General features: G+C 38.5%; 1 protein-coding gene across 1 annotated transcript in view; it reads left to right on the top strand.

The window, feature by feature from the left end:
* The window catches only part of LOC106011748 (atrial natriuretic peptide receptor 2-like), a 24,879-nt gene extending 18,174 nt beyond the window's left edge, over positions 1 to 6,705 (top strand). The window contains exons 5-7 of the mRNA XM_035969744.1: positions 136 to 234; positions 2,097 to 2,188; positions 6,547 to 6,705. Coding sequence (XP_035825637.1) covers positions 136 to 234; positions 2,097 to 2,188; positions 6,547 to 6,705 — 350 coding nt within the window. The remainder of the gene's footprint in view (positions 1 to 135; positions 235 to 2,096; positions 2,189 to 6,546) is intronic.
* Positions 6,706 to 21,166: the final 14,461 nt, after the last annotated feature.

Below are 21,166 nucleotides of genomic sequence, written 5' to 3'. Positions count from 1 at the left end.
TGTATGTGTGCATGTGTGTATGCATGTGTGTATGCATGTGTGTGTGTGTGTGTGTGTGTGTGTGTGTGTGTGTGTGTGTTTGCGTGTGTTTGTGCTCGTATTTACACATCATTTATTATGTCTGTACGTTACCAGGTTCCGCAGTGGCCGGGGTTGTAGGTAACAAAATGCCGCGCTACTGTTTGTTTGGAGATACCGTCAACACAGCCTCACGCATGGAATCAAACGGATTGCGTGAGTTCTTTTTATTTCTTCTTTATCTTTTCCCCCTCTTGATAATGCGATGATGTCACCCCATCCCCACCCTTACCCCCATTCCTTTTCCATGTAAACACCTTTTACTTTATTATGTTTACATTGAACAGATGCAAAGAGTATCTAGATTGTAAATCAGAGTACAATGTACTGTTTACACGTTGTCACTTGTATAAAATATGGTATCTTTTAAGCACAGGGGGGCTATCCCGAAAGTGCTGTTTTGAGAAAATCGAAGGTAAACTTTTTGCCCCTTGTTCAGTTTTTTTTTAAATACAAGGAGAGTTTTCTCTATAACCAAACAAAATATACACACCAATGAAACCAAACTTCCCATACAGGTAGGGCAATCTTCACTTTTGGTGAAGGTCAATATTTCTGGAAACCCCCAAAATCTGGGTTAGCCCATTTGTCTTTAATTAAAAGCGACCATATTATTTTGTTTTTGTAAAGCACTCAATGCATGTGCTTTTTCAACCCTGACAGACGAACGGCAATTGTCGCGTAGTAAATTCTGCGCTGAAAGTGTCGCTTACTTTTGTGTGTCAGCCACACGGGGCGACATTCGCTACTGCTCAGTTCAACATATACGATCGGAGAGTCAGGGGTGGCTTTGGTCCAGTGGCGTGGCGCCATTGGTGCAATTGGTGCAAGCGCTCCACCTAACCCTGGCCTTCACCCCCCCCACCCCCTTTTCTTATTGTTCTAAACCAGTCAGGGCTCTAGGCCTAGATCTACATTAAGCCTACTACTACATCCTTGCGATCCTTCACCCGCTGGCTGCGCCAGTGAAGAGACAGACGGCGAGGATGGTTAATGCTCGTCGCACCGCTTGCGGTAGTGTCTGCTGGGAGCAAGCAAAATCTTTGCACCAAAGTCATTTTTGTCGCTGTAGAGAAATCTAGGTAACGTTCTTCCCGCACAAGGAGAAAGGTGCATGAAACTGCTCTTCGCAGCACCAATTTGGTGCAAGCTAAAAATTGGATCCAAGCTTCGGCGAGCCTATCTACTACACTAGTAGAGTCTACGGCACGGTTACTCAATGAAGAATGGGTATCGAAACTGATGTCTCCCTCTATTGTGTTACAAGTTCTGGTGCTGCACGAAGTAATTACAAATCTTTAAATCAATCAGATTATGCACATAATGAGTTGTTAGTATTGTTTCACTTTATTGCAGCTTTTACGCGGTTTCATCTATAAACAGTTGTAAATATTGATATATGTCGATTACGGGATATCCTGCAGATTCTAATTGACTTTCTCCAGTAATCTTAATAGTAGCTTCTAAGCCTATTGCCCATTAGCTCACTTTCCATTTATGCACCACCTTGTCTGCAACTCACGCGACGCCACTGCTTTGGTCATGGTTGGAATATTGCCGTGTTGAATGAGAAGCGAGAAAAAAATTCAATTATTGTTGGAATGCGCCGGCAGTAAATACATCTCGTGTTTACGCGTCCTTTGAACGGTGTGCTTCATCAAAACGCTGGTTTGTCTCGTAGTAGCAGAAAGTTGGGCGTTACACGTCTGCTACGCTAGGACTGAAAATAACGCCTGTCGCTCGTTTAACCGCTCCCATTGTCTAAAGTGTATACTAGACTGCGCAGAAATTAATGCTGCGATATTTACATCTCGACTTTAACAGGAGTTGAGCTTTAACTCCTTTCAATCATTATTTCATAGCAACGTCAATAGAGTCACTGACTCGACGTAGGGCCGTGGTGTTGATGAGAATGTGAAAAATGATGATGGCATTGTGAAAAATGATGAAAAATATGAAAAATGATGCTAACGGTATAAAAAGTGATGATGACACAAAAGTACTCGTGTTTTCGTCAGCTAACCGGATCCATGTGAGTGAGACCACCAACGACCTGCTACTGAGACTTGGAGGTTTTGTCACGGAGCGGAGAGGTGTCATAGACGTCAAGGTGAGGGGTTCTACTATAGAGGTGTTATATACGTCAAGGTGAGAGGTTCTACTGTAGAGGTGTTATAGACGTCAAGGTGAGAGGTTCTACTGTAGAGGTGTTATAGACGTCAAGGTGAGATGTTCTACTGTAGAGGTGTTATAGACGTCAAGGTGAGAGGTTCTACTGTAGAGGTGTTATAGTCGTCAAGGTGAGAGGTTCTACTGTAGAGGTGTTATAGTCGTCAAGGTGAGAGGTTCTACTATAGAGGTGTTATAGTCGTCAAGGTGAGAGGTTCTATTGATAAAGAGGAGTTATAGACGTCAAGGTGAGAGGTTCTACTATAGAGGTGTTATAGACGTCGATGTGAGAGGTTCTAGTGATATAGAGGTGTTTTAAGATAAGATAAGATAAGATAGTACTTTATTATCCCAGAGTGAAATTTTCCTTGGCTGTACAGGACCGTAAAAACACATGCAGGTATACATAAACAAATTAAATGATATATATTACTCTCATTAAAATTCAATATGGAACGAGAAGTAAAGCTGACAAAATGTACATTTACATCAAATGCATCATTCAACCACATGCAGGAATTCAAATACCAGACCTTTGGAGTTATATACAGATACATACTCTAAGAGCAATACACATCTATGCTCATTCTGGCAAAAGCCTTACGCTAGATGGTAAAAAAAATTCTTGTATATCTTTCTTTCTTTGTTTTTGGAGGTACATATCTGCCGCTGCGTGATCTTACAATTTGTGTGGAAAAGGGGTGTGATGGGTCGTTTATAATGCTTTTTATCTTTTTTATACGTGTGGTGTTATACATTTAATCCATTCTATTAAAATCATATCCAGAGATCTTTCTGGCTGTCTTAATGGTTCTGTCGATTTTTTAAAAATCTTTTACCTTACAATTCCCACCCCAACAGAAAATACAACAAAAAAATAACACACTTTCAATCATAGAATGGTAAAAAAAGGGACATAATCTTATTGTCAACACGGAAACTTCTTAATTAAAAGAAACATTCTTTGATTTACTTTTTTATGCACAAGAGCGGCGTGGGGATGCCTGTCAAGCTTGTTGTCGATTGTTACACCAAGATACTTGTAAGAGTTAACCACTTCAACCTCTTCATCTTTAATAAATAGTGGTTGCAATTGGTCTTTTTTTACTCTAAAGTCTATTATTAATTCCTTTGTCTTTTTTACATTTAGTAAAAGGAAGTGGTTATCGCTCCAGTTTGTAAATAGATTCACAGCGTCCCTGTATTCATTTTCATTTGTTGTTATAAGGCCTTGTAGAGTCATCCGCAAATTTTATTAGTTTGATGTTTTTGTTATCAAAAGTACAGTCGTTGGTGTAGAGCGTAAACAAGACAGGGGAGATTACACAACCTTGGGGCGCACCGGTGTTCGTGAATATTAGGTCGGATTTTACACCATTTAATTTTACATACTAAGGTCGATTGGTTAAGAATTCAAGAATCCAAGCTATAATATTCTTGTTTATGTTCATGTTAATTAATTTTGAAACCATTGCGTGCGGTTGGATTGTGTTGAATGCGGATGAAAAGTCAGCAAAAAGTATCCTTCAGTAATTTCTTGGTGTGCCTAAGTGTTTGTAGATGTTATCTAAGAACACGAGAATGGCATCCTCCACGCCCCTCTTGGCACGATAGGCATATTACTATGTTTACCTGTATGTCTTCTGTTGATTTCCTTAGTTCTTTCAAAACCAGTTTTTCATGAGGACTGATGTTAAAGCCACAGGTCTTAGGTCGTTCAAATTTTGTATTGATTGTTTCTTTGGGACAGGAATTATTTGAAAGCATTTTTCCATGAGAGCGGTATTATTCGTTCTTTCAAAGACATATTGAAAATATCAGTATAAATGGGAGATAACTGAGTAGAACACATTTTAATAATTTTACTTTTTACTCCATCGGGTCCACTCGCTTTGTGAGCTTTTAGACGATTAAACATTATCTTGACCTCATTAACATTGACCACAAAAATTTCGTTGCTCTTGTCATAGTCTTCGTCTGTGTTGTTGTTGTCGTCTGTGTGGTCATTTTGAATCGTCTCTTTGACAGTTGTCAGCTGGTCGGAGAAATCGTGGTTGTCAAAACGAGCGTAAAAAGAATTCAGTTTGTCTACATACTGACTTGGGTTCATGTCTTGTGTAGGAATGTTTGTCCGTCTTGATGCGTCTCCAACTATAGTTTTTCAACATTGCCACGTCCTTTTTGTGTTGTTAGTAGTGAAATGTTGTTCTAACTTTTCTTTGTGAACATGCTTACACTCTCTTATCTTTTTCTTAAACATATTATTTGTTGTTTTTAATTTGTCTCGGTCTTTCAGTTTGAATGCCTTCTTCTTCTCATTTAATATTTCCTTTAACTCCTTGCTAACCCATGGCTTGTTATTTTGGGTAGTAGATGAATTCTTTTTTAGATGAATGTAGGTCTTCACAAAACCTGATGTAACCAGCGATAGTCTCACATAATTCATCTATACTATTACATGAATCTTTAAAAACATTCCAATTCGTACTTTCAAAGCAACCTCTCAGGCTCTCCCTGTTTTCTTCACCCCAGACGGTGACAATTTTTTAAATTGATTTTTGAAGATCTTAGTTTAGGTTTGTACTTCGGTAATAAAAGAGACATGCAATGATCAGAGTTTCCTATTAGAGGTAGAGAGGTACATTTGTAGGCATTAGAAACATTTAGTTTTGTCCTCACGGGTTGGTATATTAACATATTGGTGGAAAGTGGGGAGGGCAGAAGTTAAAGAGCATTTGTTAAAATCCCCAGTGGTTACTTTTACACCGTCAGGACAAGAAGACTGTTGTTCGTGAATCATTTCGACCAAAGTGTCCGTGGCAGCTTTAACATTGGCTTGTGGTGGAATATAAACAATATTGGTTGTTATCTTACGAAATTCCCTCGGTAGATAGTACGAGCGAGTAACAACAGTTACATTCAATATCAGGTGTACACAGTTGGAGTTTAATATGAATATTATTACGACTACACCATTTCTCGGTCACATACACACACACTCCTCCGCCTCGTTCTTTGTTACAGTCAATCGTCCTGTCACAACGCACCAGATGGAATCCGTCAATGTCCACACTGTTGGTACAAATACTGTCCTTGAACCACGGCTCGCTAAAACAAATAAGCGAGGCCTCTCTGTACTCGTGCAGAAACCTAACATTTGGACAGAGTTCATCCATTTTACTATTTAGTGACCTTGCATTACCAGTTACGAAAAAGGTAAAAACGATATAAAAGTTCTTCTTCTCCCTCTCAAACGTACTCATCCCTTCCTTCCCCGTTTACGAGGTCTCATTTCACGGGGTAGAACGACTTTGAAAACACTGTTTCTGTTTGCCGGTCTAAGGCGTTTTAACATGGCTGAACTGTAGGTCTGTCTCAATGGTGGAGCTTCACTCAAAACTCTGAACTGGTGAATTTGCACTGACACACTCAAAACAATCAAAAGCACAAGAAATATGGCACAACTGAAAGACTAAAGATCCATATTAATAAATAAGTTATCACAATACCGTGTAAAAATTGAGTAAGCGTAAAAATGTATCCAAAATATGGAGATCTGTACACGCCTCGTCGCCACTGAGCAGCGCCGTCAATGTGGGAGGTTCAACTTATATATAGATGATATAAACGTCAAGGTGTGAGGTTCTACTTAAATAGAGGTGCAAGAGACGTAAAACAGATATAAAAATTGAAATTTCAGTGCGCATTTTCCTTCGTTTTATTGATGATCTTAACAATCATTAGAGTCTTACTGTCATAACACAATTAATTGTCCAAGTGATTGTTACCAGGCGTTTGTTATCCGCACAGTAAAATGCCTATTACTTGTTTCATGTTCTACGTATAGAAGAGTTTTGTTTGGCGAACTAAAACATTCTAATTATTGAGACATTTTCAGTTGTATCAAGCTCTCAGGTTGATTTATAAGGTCTGATGTCTTTGGAAAAAAGGTTTCTATAAAGAACCAAGGCAATACAAACAAAGTGTATAAATTAGATATCAAGGTGGGGAGTTTTATTAATAGAGGTATTTATTATTATCAAAGTAAGATCTTTCTAACAGATGAAGTAAAGGAGGCACTTGAATGCGTAAATGTCGAGAACTGGGCCAAAGTTAAAAATAAGACATAAAAGAAAGAAGTAAGACCCACAAGTGCCATCTTCTATCCATCCTTGTACAAAACATACTCTGGTTTTAAAACGACCATTACATTTATAACGTTAAGAATGTGACGAACGATCTCAGATCAGAGTATTTTCATTTCTGTTCCTCTGTAATGTGTATATGTGTTTGTCACAGGGGAAAGGTGCCATGGAAACGTACTGGCTGCTGGACACAGAGAGGCCTTTGAGAAGTACCAACGACCGGAAGGGACTGCCTGACGTCACAGGAAACAGCCTCGTTCTGGACGTAAGAGACCTGGAATACAAAGAAGACTCACCACAGGTGGTTTACTGAATACAACCTGTGCTCTGTCTTCTTCTTGCGACATGATAATCTGATTTCCATCTCTGTAAACAAAGGTGCAAACTAGGGCTGGGCAGGGAACAACCAATTAAAAATAAGATGTTTGTTAAAGTTAAAGTTTAGATGTTGCATCAAATCAGGCTTAACGTGAACAGCTTTGCTTGTTTTGATACGCTGATTCCGAAAATGAAATCAGATTTTAGCTCCAATATGTTGAGGTTTTTTAATTGCTTGTATAGTAAAATTTGAAAGGCATTCTGAGTCCCGGCTCTGGAGGACCATGGAATTGCCACTCTCTTTTTAAAAACAGGGAAACAATTCAACCGGGGAACAGCGACTACGCTAAGCGAATATCTCGTCTTGGTGGCATTAATCATGGCATTGATGTGAAAACAATTTTGGTTTAAAGCATTTTGAAGGCTGTATTCTATTGTGAAAATAATATCAAATTCGGAACTAGTGCATCGAAATTAGCTAAGTGACTCGCGGCTGATTCTTTTTTTTTTTTTTTCTGAATTTAGGAGATCGCAAGAAAAAAAAAAGTATTTCAAATCATCTGCATTATATGGTAAAATGTATTTTTTTCACAAAACGGGAAGAACAACTGTCTGTGATAACTAAACTCGTAAAAAGACCTTTAAAATCAGAATTGGGAGAGGCTAGCTGTGACACCGAATCTCTTTGAAGTGTGCACTCTTGAGCAGTTTTAACTATAATACTGTACTTCAAATTAAGAACACATGCACACACACACACACACACACACACACACACACACACACACACACACACACAAACACACACACACACACACACACACACACAAACACACACACACACACAAACACAAACACCCCCCCCCCACACACACACATACACACACTCATACGCGCGCGCGCAATACTCAGACTCACAGAGATGTGACTGATCATTTACCAGTTTTGATTCCCTACTTCGAAATCAAAAGGGGACGGATTAGTGGTGCGCGCCAATCGATACCTGTACCCAGTACTTATTAAGAATGACCCCTTTGGCTTTTGTTGGGTTTCTTTGTTTGTTTGTTATTTGTTTCTTGTTGTTTGTTTGTTTTCGTTTGGTTTGTTTGGTTGTTGTTTTTTACTTTTTTTTGTTGGGGCTTTTCTTTTTTTTTTGGGGGGGGGGCTGCATCTCCCCTCAACGTTTAACAGCAACAGAGGATAGAAAACGTAAAAAATAAAAGTTAGCAATAGGAAAGAGTTGTACAGGAAATTTTAATTGGGGAAAAAATTTGCCAAAGGGAAAGTAACAAAGTCTTAGTGAGAGACTCTAATCCGCAACTCCGTAGGAAAGCCTACCTAAACAGAATATGTTGTTTGCTGTACTTTTTAAAAAAGAGCATAACTCCACTGCTCATACACGTTCTCCGTTCTCCTTTTTAATCTGAAACATTCAGAAGAAGGCAACAATCGCATACTATGAATTATGTTGACTTACATTTCTGATACGTGAATGCTGATTTAAAATGCATTTGTGAGTGTATGTGTGTATGTGTATGTGTGTATGTGTGTGTGCATGTGTGTTTGTGTGTTTGTGTGTGTGTGTGTGTGTGTGTGTGTGTGTGTGTGTGTGTGTGTGTGTGTGCCTGGAGAGAGGTTCCAGTTGTCGGCAAAGCTATTTTTGAGCTACAGATGACCAGGTAAAAAAGTCGCACCTGGTCCAATATTTAGTTCCGTCAGATGACTCATCTTTAACGATTTCTTAATAACACATTGAAAGGATTTATAATATTTTAAGTCTACATATTATTTTCAAATAGTTATTTTGCAACATGATGTACTTCACCAAAAGTTTTTAAAGCTATAAAGTGTTTTTTCTTCTTTGTTTTAACACCCTGTGTTACTAAATATAGCATATCTTTAATTTACCCAAGATATTTGGAAAAATGTTTCAATAACCAGAATTCTCGACAACTCGGACTTTTCTCAAGGCACTCACACATGTATACGGATTTATTGCCTTTGGTCTCTTGCTGATCAGACTTACATGTCCACTACGTCCATAAAACGTTATACGAATTAATAATTGTAGCCATGAGTAACTCTTATTGCTGCATACGGTCAAAAAGCATAGATCGCACCAGTAGCGCAAGAAATAATGCTTGCGCCTGGTGGCAGATGTGCTAAGGTGTGCGCACTCTTTTTCATGTAGATTGTTTCAATAACGTTTTGCCCCATGATTGTCTGCGCCGCCCGGCTGTGGTTTGGCATTTACTCCAATATTCCAATACCCATCATTTTGATTAAAGAGGTTTAAAATAAATAATCAAACCTTGGTTTTTAAAACTGAAGAGGTCACTGTAGTTTCTCAAGTGGTCATGGAAATACCTGGCAATGGTTTTGTAATGAGCAATGAACGATCACTATTTATTGATAATGGTAATATAAACTAGGACGGCTTATCAATTATTGATATACAGTAAGTCTTTGCTCGCCTGTCTTTGTATTTATGTTCACAATTGGTGAGTGTACATTTATTATACAAAAAATAGGGTGCTAGACAAAGCTTATGAAACCTAATTATTTATTGATAAATGACACCATGACCTCTTTTGGAATATGAATTGTCAGTGCAATTACTTATAAATGATACTACATTCTTGTTTATAAAATGGTATATTGTTAACGTACAAATTAATGATGCTATGACCCAGTTTAACCGGAATATTTTGCCGTTTTTTTTAATACTGAATGAGACATTGTCACTTTCAATATTATTTTGTTGGTAACTATAAATGAGCAAAGTAGAAGCTGATAAGAAGAGTGTCTTCTTCTTCGCTTTCCAGTGAATTTATTTACATGCAATTGCTGATTTTTCTGATCTGTCCATTATTTAAATATGACTTTTTGGAAATGAGTTCTGATTTGTTTTTATGTAAAGGGAAACAGACAGATAGACAGACAGACAAACAGACAGACAGACAGACAGACAGACAGACAGACAGACAGACAGACAGACAGACAGGCAGGCAGGCAGGCAGGCAGGCAGGCAGGCAGGCAGGCAGGCAGACAGACAGACAGACAGACAGACAGACAGACTGACTGACTGACTGACAGACAGACTGACTGACGAGAACTGATTCAAATACCGGGTGTCTAAAGAAAAGAGTACTCACTTAAACGGCAATAACTCGGTTATCTTTGAACCAATTCTGGTAAAACTTCATATTAATATGAAAAAAAATAACCAATTTATTTGAAAATAACAAATTTTTACATTTTCAACCAAAATTGGCTTAAACGCAAAACTTTTTAATAAAATCAGCCACAATATTCTATATCATAGCCACTATTTATCCCGTGAAAAACAATAAAATAATACAAAACTTATGTTGCCAGGCAGACTCAAGTAAGCTGTTCGCTATTAAAATTTCCAGGCGTAAACAATTTCTTTTCATACAAGCTCCAATACACCGCAGGAAATTTTAAGCCCTGTGGCATGTTTTTGGGTCAGTTCTTTGGAGGTCCTGTTCAACATTGAGTTTTAGCTGTTTGATTGTTTTTGGGTTCTTTATATCACTCTGTGTGTCAAAAAAGCAAACCCAAAGGTAATAGATCCCACTGAAGAGGATTGAGTTGGGCGGAATGTGGTAGCCACTCACTTGAAAATGTTCATCTCATAAGGCGTTCCCCAAACCTTTCTTGCAGCCATATCAGGGCCACTCTTGGTGTGAGGGTTGTGGCCCCATCCCACTGGAACCAGACCTAACACATTCTCTCCCAACTTCTACAAACCTTCTGATGTGACTGTTGTAGTTTTATCGTCCTTGTCCTGAAGCTAGGGGGATATCACGCCCCTGGAGCTTATAAAATTATAAAAAGTAAAATTTTGCTTTTTTAAAATCCAATTTTGGTTGAAATGTTTAAAACTTGATATTTCTCGAAAGCGAGTGTTGATACGACCGAGTTTAAATCGGTATTTTTCTTTTTTAGACGACCTGCATTATTTGTCCTTAGAAAGGCAAAGAGCAAACGAGAATGGTAGATGATGAAATGCGACAATGAATGACTGAATCAGGAGCGTCAAAGAGGCGAAACTCCCCAGAGAAATGAGGACATACGCCATTCGTGTTCCTGTCATTTTTTTCCTTTTAATAACTTTTTGTTTTGTTTTGCTTTGTTTATTTATTGTTGTTGTTGTTATTGTTTGGGTTTTGTTTTGGTTTTTTTTGTTTTTTTGGGGGGGTTGGTTTTGTTTTTTCTATAGATCTAGTTATACATGTAGGTATGCTGTTTGTTTTGCCAGAGGTTCTTGAGAATACATTCATGTGCCACAAAAATTTGTGAGTACAGATTTTCCCATCCATGCTTGCATTCCATTTGTATTATTGTGTTTTCATCTAATCTGTACTCGTATACACTCGTGTTCAACGGTATATGAAAAACTATTTGTATCACCACTTGCTGACCCCATTAGTTGATCATAATGAAATTTACGCGAAAAATGCTGAATGGTGTGATTAAAGAAAAGAATAAAGATTCTGCACACTTGATGTGAATTTCATTGTACGAAAATACTGTTATAGGATTATGAAATTAGGTAAACACATGGTTTTTAGCGTTTCTTCTGCCCATTTGTACATAATATGTTTATTATATCTATTGATATGTGACAGATAGTGGCGTCAGAAGCGTTGTGGTTAAGCTACAGGACCCGTAATCGTGAGATTGAGAGTTCGGGGGATCGAACCTCAGCCCCGTCCGACGTTGTGTTCCTGGGAAAGGCACTTTGCACGAATTTTCTATTAGGCTCGGTCCTTTCTGGGATGGACGTTCAACTAATAGCGTTGATAGGGGCGTTAAACAAATACCAATACCCATTCACCACTATTTTGTGACAGGTGGACACAGTATAAAATAGAAGACAGGCATAGATATCTCATGTCTGGGACCATATGGTCAGTGGGTGGGGAAGGAGAGGGGGTAGTGAGGAGAACATCGAGGGAGTACCAAGAGAAATAAATAGAGAGGAATGGAAAGTAACCAGAGAGAGAGAGAGAGAGAGAGAGAGAGAGAGAGAGAGAGAGAGAGAGAGAGAGAGAGAGAGAGAGAGAGACAGACAGACAGACAGACAGACAGACAGACAGAGACAGAGACAGAGATACAGACAGACAGACAGACAGACAGACAGACAGACAGACAGACAGACAGACAGACAGACAGACAGACAGACAGACAGACAGACAGACAGACAGACAGACAGACAGACAGACAGACAGACAGAGGGGGTGGTGAGTAATGACAAGGAGAAAGATAGCGACCAGAGCAAGTAGAGATTTGAATGTTATAATATTATGGTTATATTATAATTATATATTATATGATATTGCATGACATTATATTATACTAATTATATTATATTTAGTATTTTCAGTTCTCGTATTGCATGTCTTTCTGTGATTCTGCATGTGAGTGCAAGCTCTTTAATGTATGTCTGTATTAAGATGCAATGTATTTCTGCTTGTGAACCAATATATTCAAAATTAAACTACCCACCCATTAACACAATTCGTTCACGGTTGCATCTTTGTCCACGCTAATTTTGAAATGATCGATTCATTCTTTCATCGGTTGCTTTTTCAACTATGTGTCGTTTTTGCTCGGGATTTTTTTCAGCGCCACAGACCAACGAAGTACATGTACTACTCAGTCAAAAACTTACAAAGTAGGAACATGGTTATTATGTATTCCTCGTATCTAGGTGATCTTTATTAAAGTAATACTTTGCCAGCAGTGCACCCTACATATTACGACTTAAGTAGCAAAATTACGCGTTGACTGCAACCTCGAACATCAAGCCACATCGTTTATACCGAATGTTTAAATAAATAGGACTGTTTTAAAGGTAATAACTCCGGCATTTTGCACCAATTACGTCAACACTTCAATAAATAAAATTTAACCAATGAGACTTCAATTTATATATGAGGAAAATCGGCTAATGTGCTCAAGAAATATTAAGTGTAAGTTAATGTCTTTCAAATTGGAGTAAAATGCAAAAATTCTAAACTTCTTAAAAATTCAACCATGATTTATATGCATGCACTAAAGAACACTTTTATTTAAAACTGACAGTGCCAAACAAACTCAGGCAAGAATGATGGCTATTTAGATTATATTTTCCTGGTGATCAAAATTTCTCTCCAGTCAGGCTCGAATAACATAGATTCTGTGTAGATTCAACGCTGAGTTTCAACTGATGAATAATTGTTTGTGAGTTGTTTCTGTAGACTCTTTCTTCTATAAACCCTAAGACACTTTGAAGGAGTCTTATTTTTCAACACCCTATCTGTCTGGCATAAATCAATTCGGTTTCAAATTTTAAAATACATATTTTGGCTGATTTTAAAAGAAGTTGTTCAGTTATGTGTAAAACTCAGTTATGGATGAAATCTTTAAAGCTTGTTATTTTTCGATAAATAAAGTCTGATCTTCATCATAATTACACATTTGACGTCCCCTTGGTTGCGTTTTATTTGTTCAAAGTTTTCTTCAAATCGGTGTGAAGATAACCCCTTAATTAAAGCGTTCCTTTTTGACAGCCGACATTAAGTTAGTGTTCGTAACTTCGTGATTTTAAGGCCCCTTCAGATCCAAATCCATTTTGTGAAATGAGAGCCTTCAAGCTCAAGCTTAATTATACCGAGTTGCAAAAGTTCTGTCACATCCATTTTCAAAGTAGAATAAAAAAAAATCAATTACTATTCAACATAGCCGAGCGAAATTTGGCATACATAATTTTCATTCATTTTCAGCTTCCGTGGCATGGAAAGAATTGGCTTTCTTTGATCCTAGCAAAGTCCAAATCAAATTTTGCTTAGTACTGTGTGTAGCCTCTTCCAGCTTGATTTACTGTCCCAAAACGTCTGTTCATTGACTAAAAGTAATATCCTTACGGTTGCCTGGGCAATTCTGAGCCAGTATTTGGGAAAATCAGTCTGATGGTGAAATTTTCATTTTTTTTTTTTTACTTTTTAAAAAAGGGCATTCATTTCAGAACAGCCTGGTCTTTATTTGATTAAAAAATATGGCTTCGTTCCCAAGTTATGTCTGTTTGAAGTTAGATGGGTTCGGAGAATCAGTTTTGAGAAAAAGCCATTCAAAGTTTGAAGAAGTTCTCATTGCAAATATTCTTCTGGCATCAACTCAACAGATGTCAGAGGTGGTTAAACTTGAAGTACAATCATTTTAGATGAATTTGCACTTTGTCTGAGTAAGATTTACTGAATCTTAAGAAAGATATAGCTTATCTCCCAAACACACGCATTCTTTCAGGCAGTCGTAAAAAAGGAAAAAAACACATTTGCGTAATTAATTCCTTCTTTATTACTTCAATTCAAATATGATCAAGTCATGATGAATATGTGCCTTTGAATAAATATATATCCAGCTGAAATTGTAAAGATCATGACTTAACTGCTTTCTGCTAAAAATTGAGTATTTTCGTACCCGTAAATAGTTAAAAAGGACATTGTCATTTTTGTATAACCTCATCATCTCTTAAAAGCAGTTAATAAATCAATATAAGTAGTCCCTGCATTTACATCATAAATATAATACAACAATGGTTTAGGAACACACAGTTAACTTAAGTAAGTCAATATCTGGATTGGTGTCTATGCAGGCAACCCTGGTTCGAAGAATAATGCCATTGATTAAGGCCATTTATTTTGCATTGCGCCTTTGAAGAATTTTCATGTCAACAGTCATGTCCTTCCAGAGACTGCAATTAAAAGTAGGATGTCATCTTCTCCAGTGCCCTTTGCATGCTGCTGAGGGCATTTAACCATTACATGTATTAAAGTTAAAGAAAATTATATCAATGCATTGTTCAACGCCTTGACAATACCAGGCATTTAATTTAAAAATGAATGAAATATCATCTCTGAAGAAGCAAACAAATTAGATGCATCAATAGATAGAACAACACTGATATACATTTAAGTTATAGTTCAGGGGGCCCTGTTATATTTCAATGGGTCTCCTCTGAGTCCACAGATAGAAGATAAAATATTAAATACATTAGTCTTAGTGAGGATGTTCTTCTTTTGTCATTACCTGTACATGAACTATGGGTACTTGGTTAGTATCATGATGGACTATAGAGCAGATGGCCCTGGTTCAAATCCCAAACTGGACATTCTTCAACTTGGATCATTTTGTGGAGTTTCCAAGGCCTTTAATTTGGCTTGGTCATACTGAATGTAAAATTCCTAGGTTCCGGCTCATAATTATAATATAACGTATAACACACACATAAGTCTACATACTCACAAACACACATGATGAGTACACAGATTACAATATTTGAATACAATATTGAATGAAATCGTATAACAAAACATCAATAGGTAAGATACCGCACAAAGGTGAACGGGCAAAATACATTATATTACTGCATTACTGTTTTAATCTTAACTCTTCCCCTTCCCCTTTCCTTTACCTTTTCCCTTCCCTTTCCCACTAAGTTTAGCGACTTTAGAGACAGACGGTCCAGATGCTTCTTCTTCCCCACTGTCTTGATGTTCCAGTCTGGGGGGTAAACATGATGGTTTAGGAGCCACTTGATCTTGGAAATCATTCAAAACAAATTCCCTGATTTCATTAAAAAGATACCATTGTCTGGCAGAATCAAGACCTTTGGGAATCAATTGATCAGGCATTTCATTGGCATCAAACTGATTCTTCAAAACATGCTGATCAACAAAATCAGAGTCACAGAATTCTTTACATGCAATTGAGGGGCTCATATCAAAGTGGAAATGATGGTATGATTTGATCTTTTTCAGTTTTTTAAAGTGTGATGACAAAAAAGAAGTCCAGTCATACATTGGAACAAGCACTTCACCATTTTCTCGACCACACAAATGTGCAACATTACAGACAGCACTTTCATTCACCACTTTAGCAATGTCATTCAAACAATCAACTCTGGAAACTCTGTATTTTTTTTTATAAGACCAAAGCACCAGTCACAACTGAACTTTGTGTGTCCTGTCAGCAAGAATGACAACTTAATGCTACTGTGTCGTCCTGTCAGGACCCTCCACTTCAGATATTGCATCATGCAATTGTTTTTATTTTGTCCACTACAGTTATCAGCATGGAGGTTGCACATGCTTTTCTCCAATGCCATAGTGTTCGAAAAAGAAGTGGAGAAGGGAAACCACACAGTTGGCCCCTTTGCCAGAAGAGACGCATTCCTCCAATAGGAAATTCACCTGGCACGGTATTGCTTCACAGCATACGCCAAACAAGCCACACTTCCTTGGGGTTTTGAAAAATATTGGACCAGGTTGTAAAGGATCACTAGGGTAGTGGACTTATTGGGCAAAATCAAAACTGTAATGGGCTAAGCCATTGAAAGAGCAAGAACTTCTATTTTCCCGATCCAGAGTCAGTGTTGTTGTGCCAGCAGGCAAGCAGGTTTTTGCATCATTGCACACCTGACGATAGTAAGCCCGTTCAGCTTCAGTTTTCCTGAAATGATTTTGGACCTGTAAGGCCACCTTGCTCTTTTCGCTATCCGGTAAATTTGAAGAACGTTGCAAGTGCACGATATTCCTCTGACAGAACCAACAAAGATCAGTTGCGGGGCGCATTATAGAAACAAATGGAGTAAGCTGCTGCCAAAGATGTCTAAACTTCGAGTAGCTCACAATCCGCGCACTGCTTGCTTTGGCTGCTTCAGTGTACGCATTGTAAACACTCTTCTTTGTGACATTCGTTGGTAGCAGCTTGACATTAGTGTCAGAGTGTCCAAGTTGACGCCCAGGAAGCATGATAGCATGAATTTCTGCATAATTTAAAATAAAATCAACAACATGCTTGACGTCAGTGAATGTTAATGCATGCAAGAGTTTTGATCCTTTTAATTTGTGAACTCTAGCACAAACACCAAAATTAAAATAATGTTTGATCAGTGCAGTTAATTTATCTTGGCTCATGCTGTGTAACCATTTAAAAAATTCCCTGCAAATCAAATTTCCATGCAAAGTAAATTTCATTTTGTGTTTTCTCCTCTGGCTCACTTTCCCGGCATGTTTAGTCTCCGCAGACCGACCCATCCCAGCGCTGAGTTGGCTTGTAATAGCGATGTCTTGCTCTTCCCTTAACATTTCTAAGAATGAAAATTTAAGATTAATTAAAACATTTCTATCGAATTGCGTATGGCACGGCCGAAATTCCTGGTTGTCTCAAAAGCCTAACTCAGACGTCGACTTGTGGCCCTTGGTAAGTGACATCTATCGTCTGGACAACACCAAATGGACAACTTGTCGATCTCATTGCACCGAATTTAAAGGGCAAATCTCTCTGAATGTTTGCATGCGCATCTTAATTCTAAAAGACCAGACAAATCTCGAGTTTCGTGCATGTGCGACAAATATGAAGAGGTGCTGTCTATATAATCATTAGTAATTAATTGCTCGCTAAACTCAACTCTGCACACGTTTTATAGCAAGCACGGTACAATACTAAAATCATAACAATACAGGGTGTCGTTGCAAGGGTTTAGCCAGAAATTTCAGGGTGGGGGTGGGGGTGGAGAGATACAGTTTGGTCAAACCCAAAACCGGGGATCACAGAGTGCTAAATTTGAAGCTTAGGCACGTCAGTGGCACCCCCCCCCCCCAACACACACACACACACACACACACACGCACACACACACACACACACACACACACACACACACACACACACACATACACACACACACACACACACACACCCCCCGTGCAGGTCCAAGGCAGAGCCCCCCCCCCCTTCCTCGAAACGCATACATTTTCGAACCACTTAAACATGCAAGTAGTATTATTGGAAGTATTATTATTATTACTTTATTAACACTTCTGAAATGTCAGCATTATCTCAGTAATTAGTAGTTCAGTAGTTTAAGGCAATGTTTTTTTTGGAGTTTTTTCCTGGTTTGTAAATTAAGTAATCTAACCCTGGTGATAAATGAAAAAGCGACAGCAAATTGAAACACATACGACCCCAAAGACTGTGAAGAAAGAAATTTCACTCATTTTATATCACAATTACTAAATTAATAGCCAATCTAAATAAACTCAATGTTACCCACTAACCGCTGGACTGAAAACAACATGCAGTCAGTTTTGAAAAAATAGACTTGAACAAACAAAAAGAAATAAACCAACACTCAACTACCGTTCTTGTTCTAATTTTTTTTTAATCCATGCGCCTGTCTTGGACAGTTCTAGTGCTGTTGAAACACATGTTCAAACGTAACATGGTTCTTCTACACACATTTACGTGTCTTGCAACAGTAGAAAGAAAGTGCAATTCCAGAATTTATTATACACATAGCTCGTTCTCCTTCTTCATTAATCAATTTGGTTATTTTGAAAATAGGTGAACAAATAACCCAATTGTTTAAGAGCACTGATTTCGAAAGTGGGCAATGTGTGTTTATATATTCTCTGAGAGTGATTCAAAGCAAATTTTGTGGGAAGGATACTTTGAATTCAAAGTATATGTACATCGATAAAAAAAATCACTTGCTACTTTCGTTTTTTCTTTAATTTCCTTCATTTCCACATTCACGAGGATCTAATAAGCTCCTCAAGTCATAATTTTCCATGTATCATGTTGAAATGCTTACGCTTTGGTGGAAATTATCGTACAAGAAGAAGAAGAAGAAGAAGAAGAAGAAGAAGAAGAAGAAGAAGAAGAAGAATCTATCCCATATGAATTTAAGTACGCACTGAGCGTTGTAGATCAATCACATGATCACTCAAAAATGATAATTCACGCGCACAGGATAAACCATTTCAGTCAGTAACAAGGAAAAAACAGTCCAACCACATAACGGTAAACCATGACAACCATACATTGTACATAAAAGGACAGCAGTAAAAACAAAACATATCATTATACTGGTGATCAAAAGAAGGGTACTACTTTTTGATTCTGTATAAAATCGAAACATGTTTTCAGACTTTACGCATTATCTGTCAGGCTAGCAGTACTGAGGAAACAAAAATTCATCGAAGTTTCGAAGCGTGAGCTCACTATTCATGCTATTCAAATACCTCTGTCGAATGTTGTTGGGTTTTTTTTTTATATTATAGGGCCAGACCTAACTTCCGCTATTCAACATTCACTAACTATTCACAGCGCCGTCTTATGGTTTTTTCTTTTATATGATAAGCCCAGCTCTAACTTCCGCTATTGGAAGGGCCTTCGAATAGTTTCTTCCACTATTCGAAGCGCCGTTGAATTGTTTTTTCTTATATAAGATAAGCCCAGACCTAACTTACGCTATTCACATCGCCGTCGAATGGTTTTTTTCTGATCACCCTACGCCCAGTTCTTACTTCCGCTATTCGAAGCGCCATCGAATTGTTTGTTTGTTTTTCTTATATACGATAGGCCCAGACTTAACTTCCGGTATTAAAAGCGCCGTCGAATTGTTTTTCTTCCATATGATTAGTCCATCACGTTCACAGCGCAAGTCACAGAGCGCGTTTGTGTTGTTGAGGCAGACAGTGCAGTGTGATGACATGACGTCACCTTTCATAGCGCTTTGTTCTTCGAATATCCAGAGAGTATTTAATTATAGAGAGCGGAAACGAAGACTATTAGCGCGAATCCAGGTCACCAGCTGATTGTGAAACGAGGCGCGGTAAACAAAGCTAATGGCGGCTGTCGGCTGTCGCAAGTCACCCGCAAGTGTATGTGGTGTTCTGCGGCAGTCTGCGTCTGTGCCAATTCAAGATCGCATACATGCCAGACCCAGCATTCTTTAGCTTTCCAAATGACCCTGATACGTAAGAATTTAATTATGTACTGTTTCATTTTCTTATGTAATAGTGTTTTTCTCCTGTGTAGCTCAGTCAGTGTTAAAGTCGACCAAGTTGTAGATCTATATCTCTACTAGGGGCTAGTAGATCTATATAGATCTAGTAGTAGTAGATCTAGATTCTAGAATCTAGTACTGGGACTATCCTTAGGCCTTAGACCTATTATACTTTTCGTCTCCACTCCAGTCCTTCGATCATCTAGACCTAGATGTAGATCTAGATGTAGATCTAGAATCTAGAATCTAGATCTAGATCTAGATCTACATTCTAGATCTAGATATTATCTACTTCTTCACAGCACAGACGACAGTGCAGTCGATTACATATTAAGCCTAGATCTAGATCTAGATAATACTAGATATTACATTTAGATCTAGATCTACACTGTAGTGTATTACGTGTACTTGGCACCTAACGTCAAACGGACAACTTGGCAACCCGAGGGGATCCACGGAAAAAGGCTGGCGAGACTTCCAGTTCCGGATCTGGACTTGAGGTAAACACAACATTGTGGCAGCCTTTACTCTAAGAACCCAGAATAAATGTTAATCTATACATATCGCGCAACATCTAGACAAAATAATAAAGATCTAGGGATATTCTGAAGGACTGAACACATTTATTGTTTAATAACTCAGGTAATTAGTGTGTAAACTGTGATCTAGATCTAGCCCAGAGATGGCCGAAGAGGAGACCACGAAACCGGTCATTGCAGGTATTAAACCACCGGACAAACTGGTCCTGGGGCCTAATCCAGTAGAAAACTGAAAGTTATTCAAGCAAAGATGGAATACATATGTCCTCCTCTCACGTCTGGAAAACGTAGATCAAAGGTTCCAAGTTGAACTCTTTCTCCATAGCTTGGATGACGAAGCACTCCGAATCCACAATGGGTTTCAATTCACTACAGGTGAAAACGACTGCTCACTTCAAGAAATTATACAAAAATTCGATGAGTTCGTCATGGGCGAACAAAATGAAACTTACGAACGTTTCAAATTCAATAAGAGAAACCAAGCACACGGAGAAACCGTCGACACATTCCTGGCAGATCTTAGACGACTTGCTAAAAGCTGCAACTTTTGCAACGATTGCAGAGACTCATTGATACGAGACAAAATTGTCACGGGCATTGAAGACCAACAGGCTCGCACAGACTTACTAAAGGAAAGGCAACTCACACTGGAAAAGTGTATAGACATCTGCCGTTCTGCAGAGGACGCCGCAACCCAGGGCAAAGCCGTTCAAGACTCCATGACAGCAGACGTAGAGGCAGTGAAATAGAACCAGAACCAAAGACAACTTACGAATCGTAACCCTCAGCGCCCCTGTCCCAGTGCACAAACGCAATCTCAACACCAACACGTACCTAGTAAGCTCACTTCATCCTGCCGATTTTGTGGCTATTCCAACCACCCACGGACTCAATGTCCAGCTCGTACAGCACGTTGCAACACCTGCAACAAACTCGGACATTACCAAAAGGTTTGTCGCTCAGGGACTGAACATGCCTCCGAGAGATTAGAGCCCAGGTCCAAACAAGTGGCTGAGGTGCAGTTCAACTTGGATTTACTTCCTGTCTCAGAAGAT

Source organism: Aplysia californica, unplaced genomic scaffold (genome assembly GCF_000002075.1).
Source record: "Aplysia californica isolate F4 #8 unplaced genomic scaffold, AplCal3.0 scaffold00008, whole genome shotgun sequence".
In the NCBI taxonomy this organism is placed as follows: Eukaryota; Metazoa; Mollusca; class Gastropoda; order Aplysiida; family Aplysiidae; genus Aplysia; species Aplysia californica.
The sequence above is the reverse complement of the archived record's forward strand: the minus strand, read 5'-3'. Positions and strand labels throughout refer to the sequence as shown.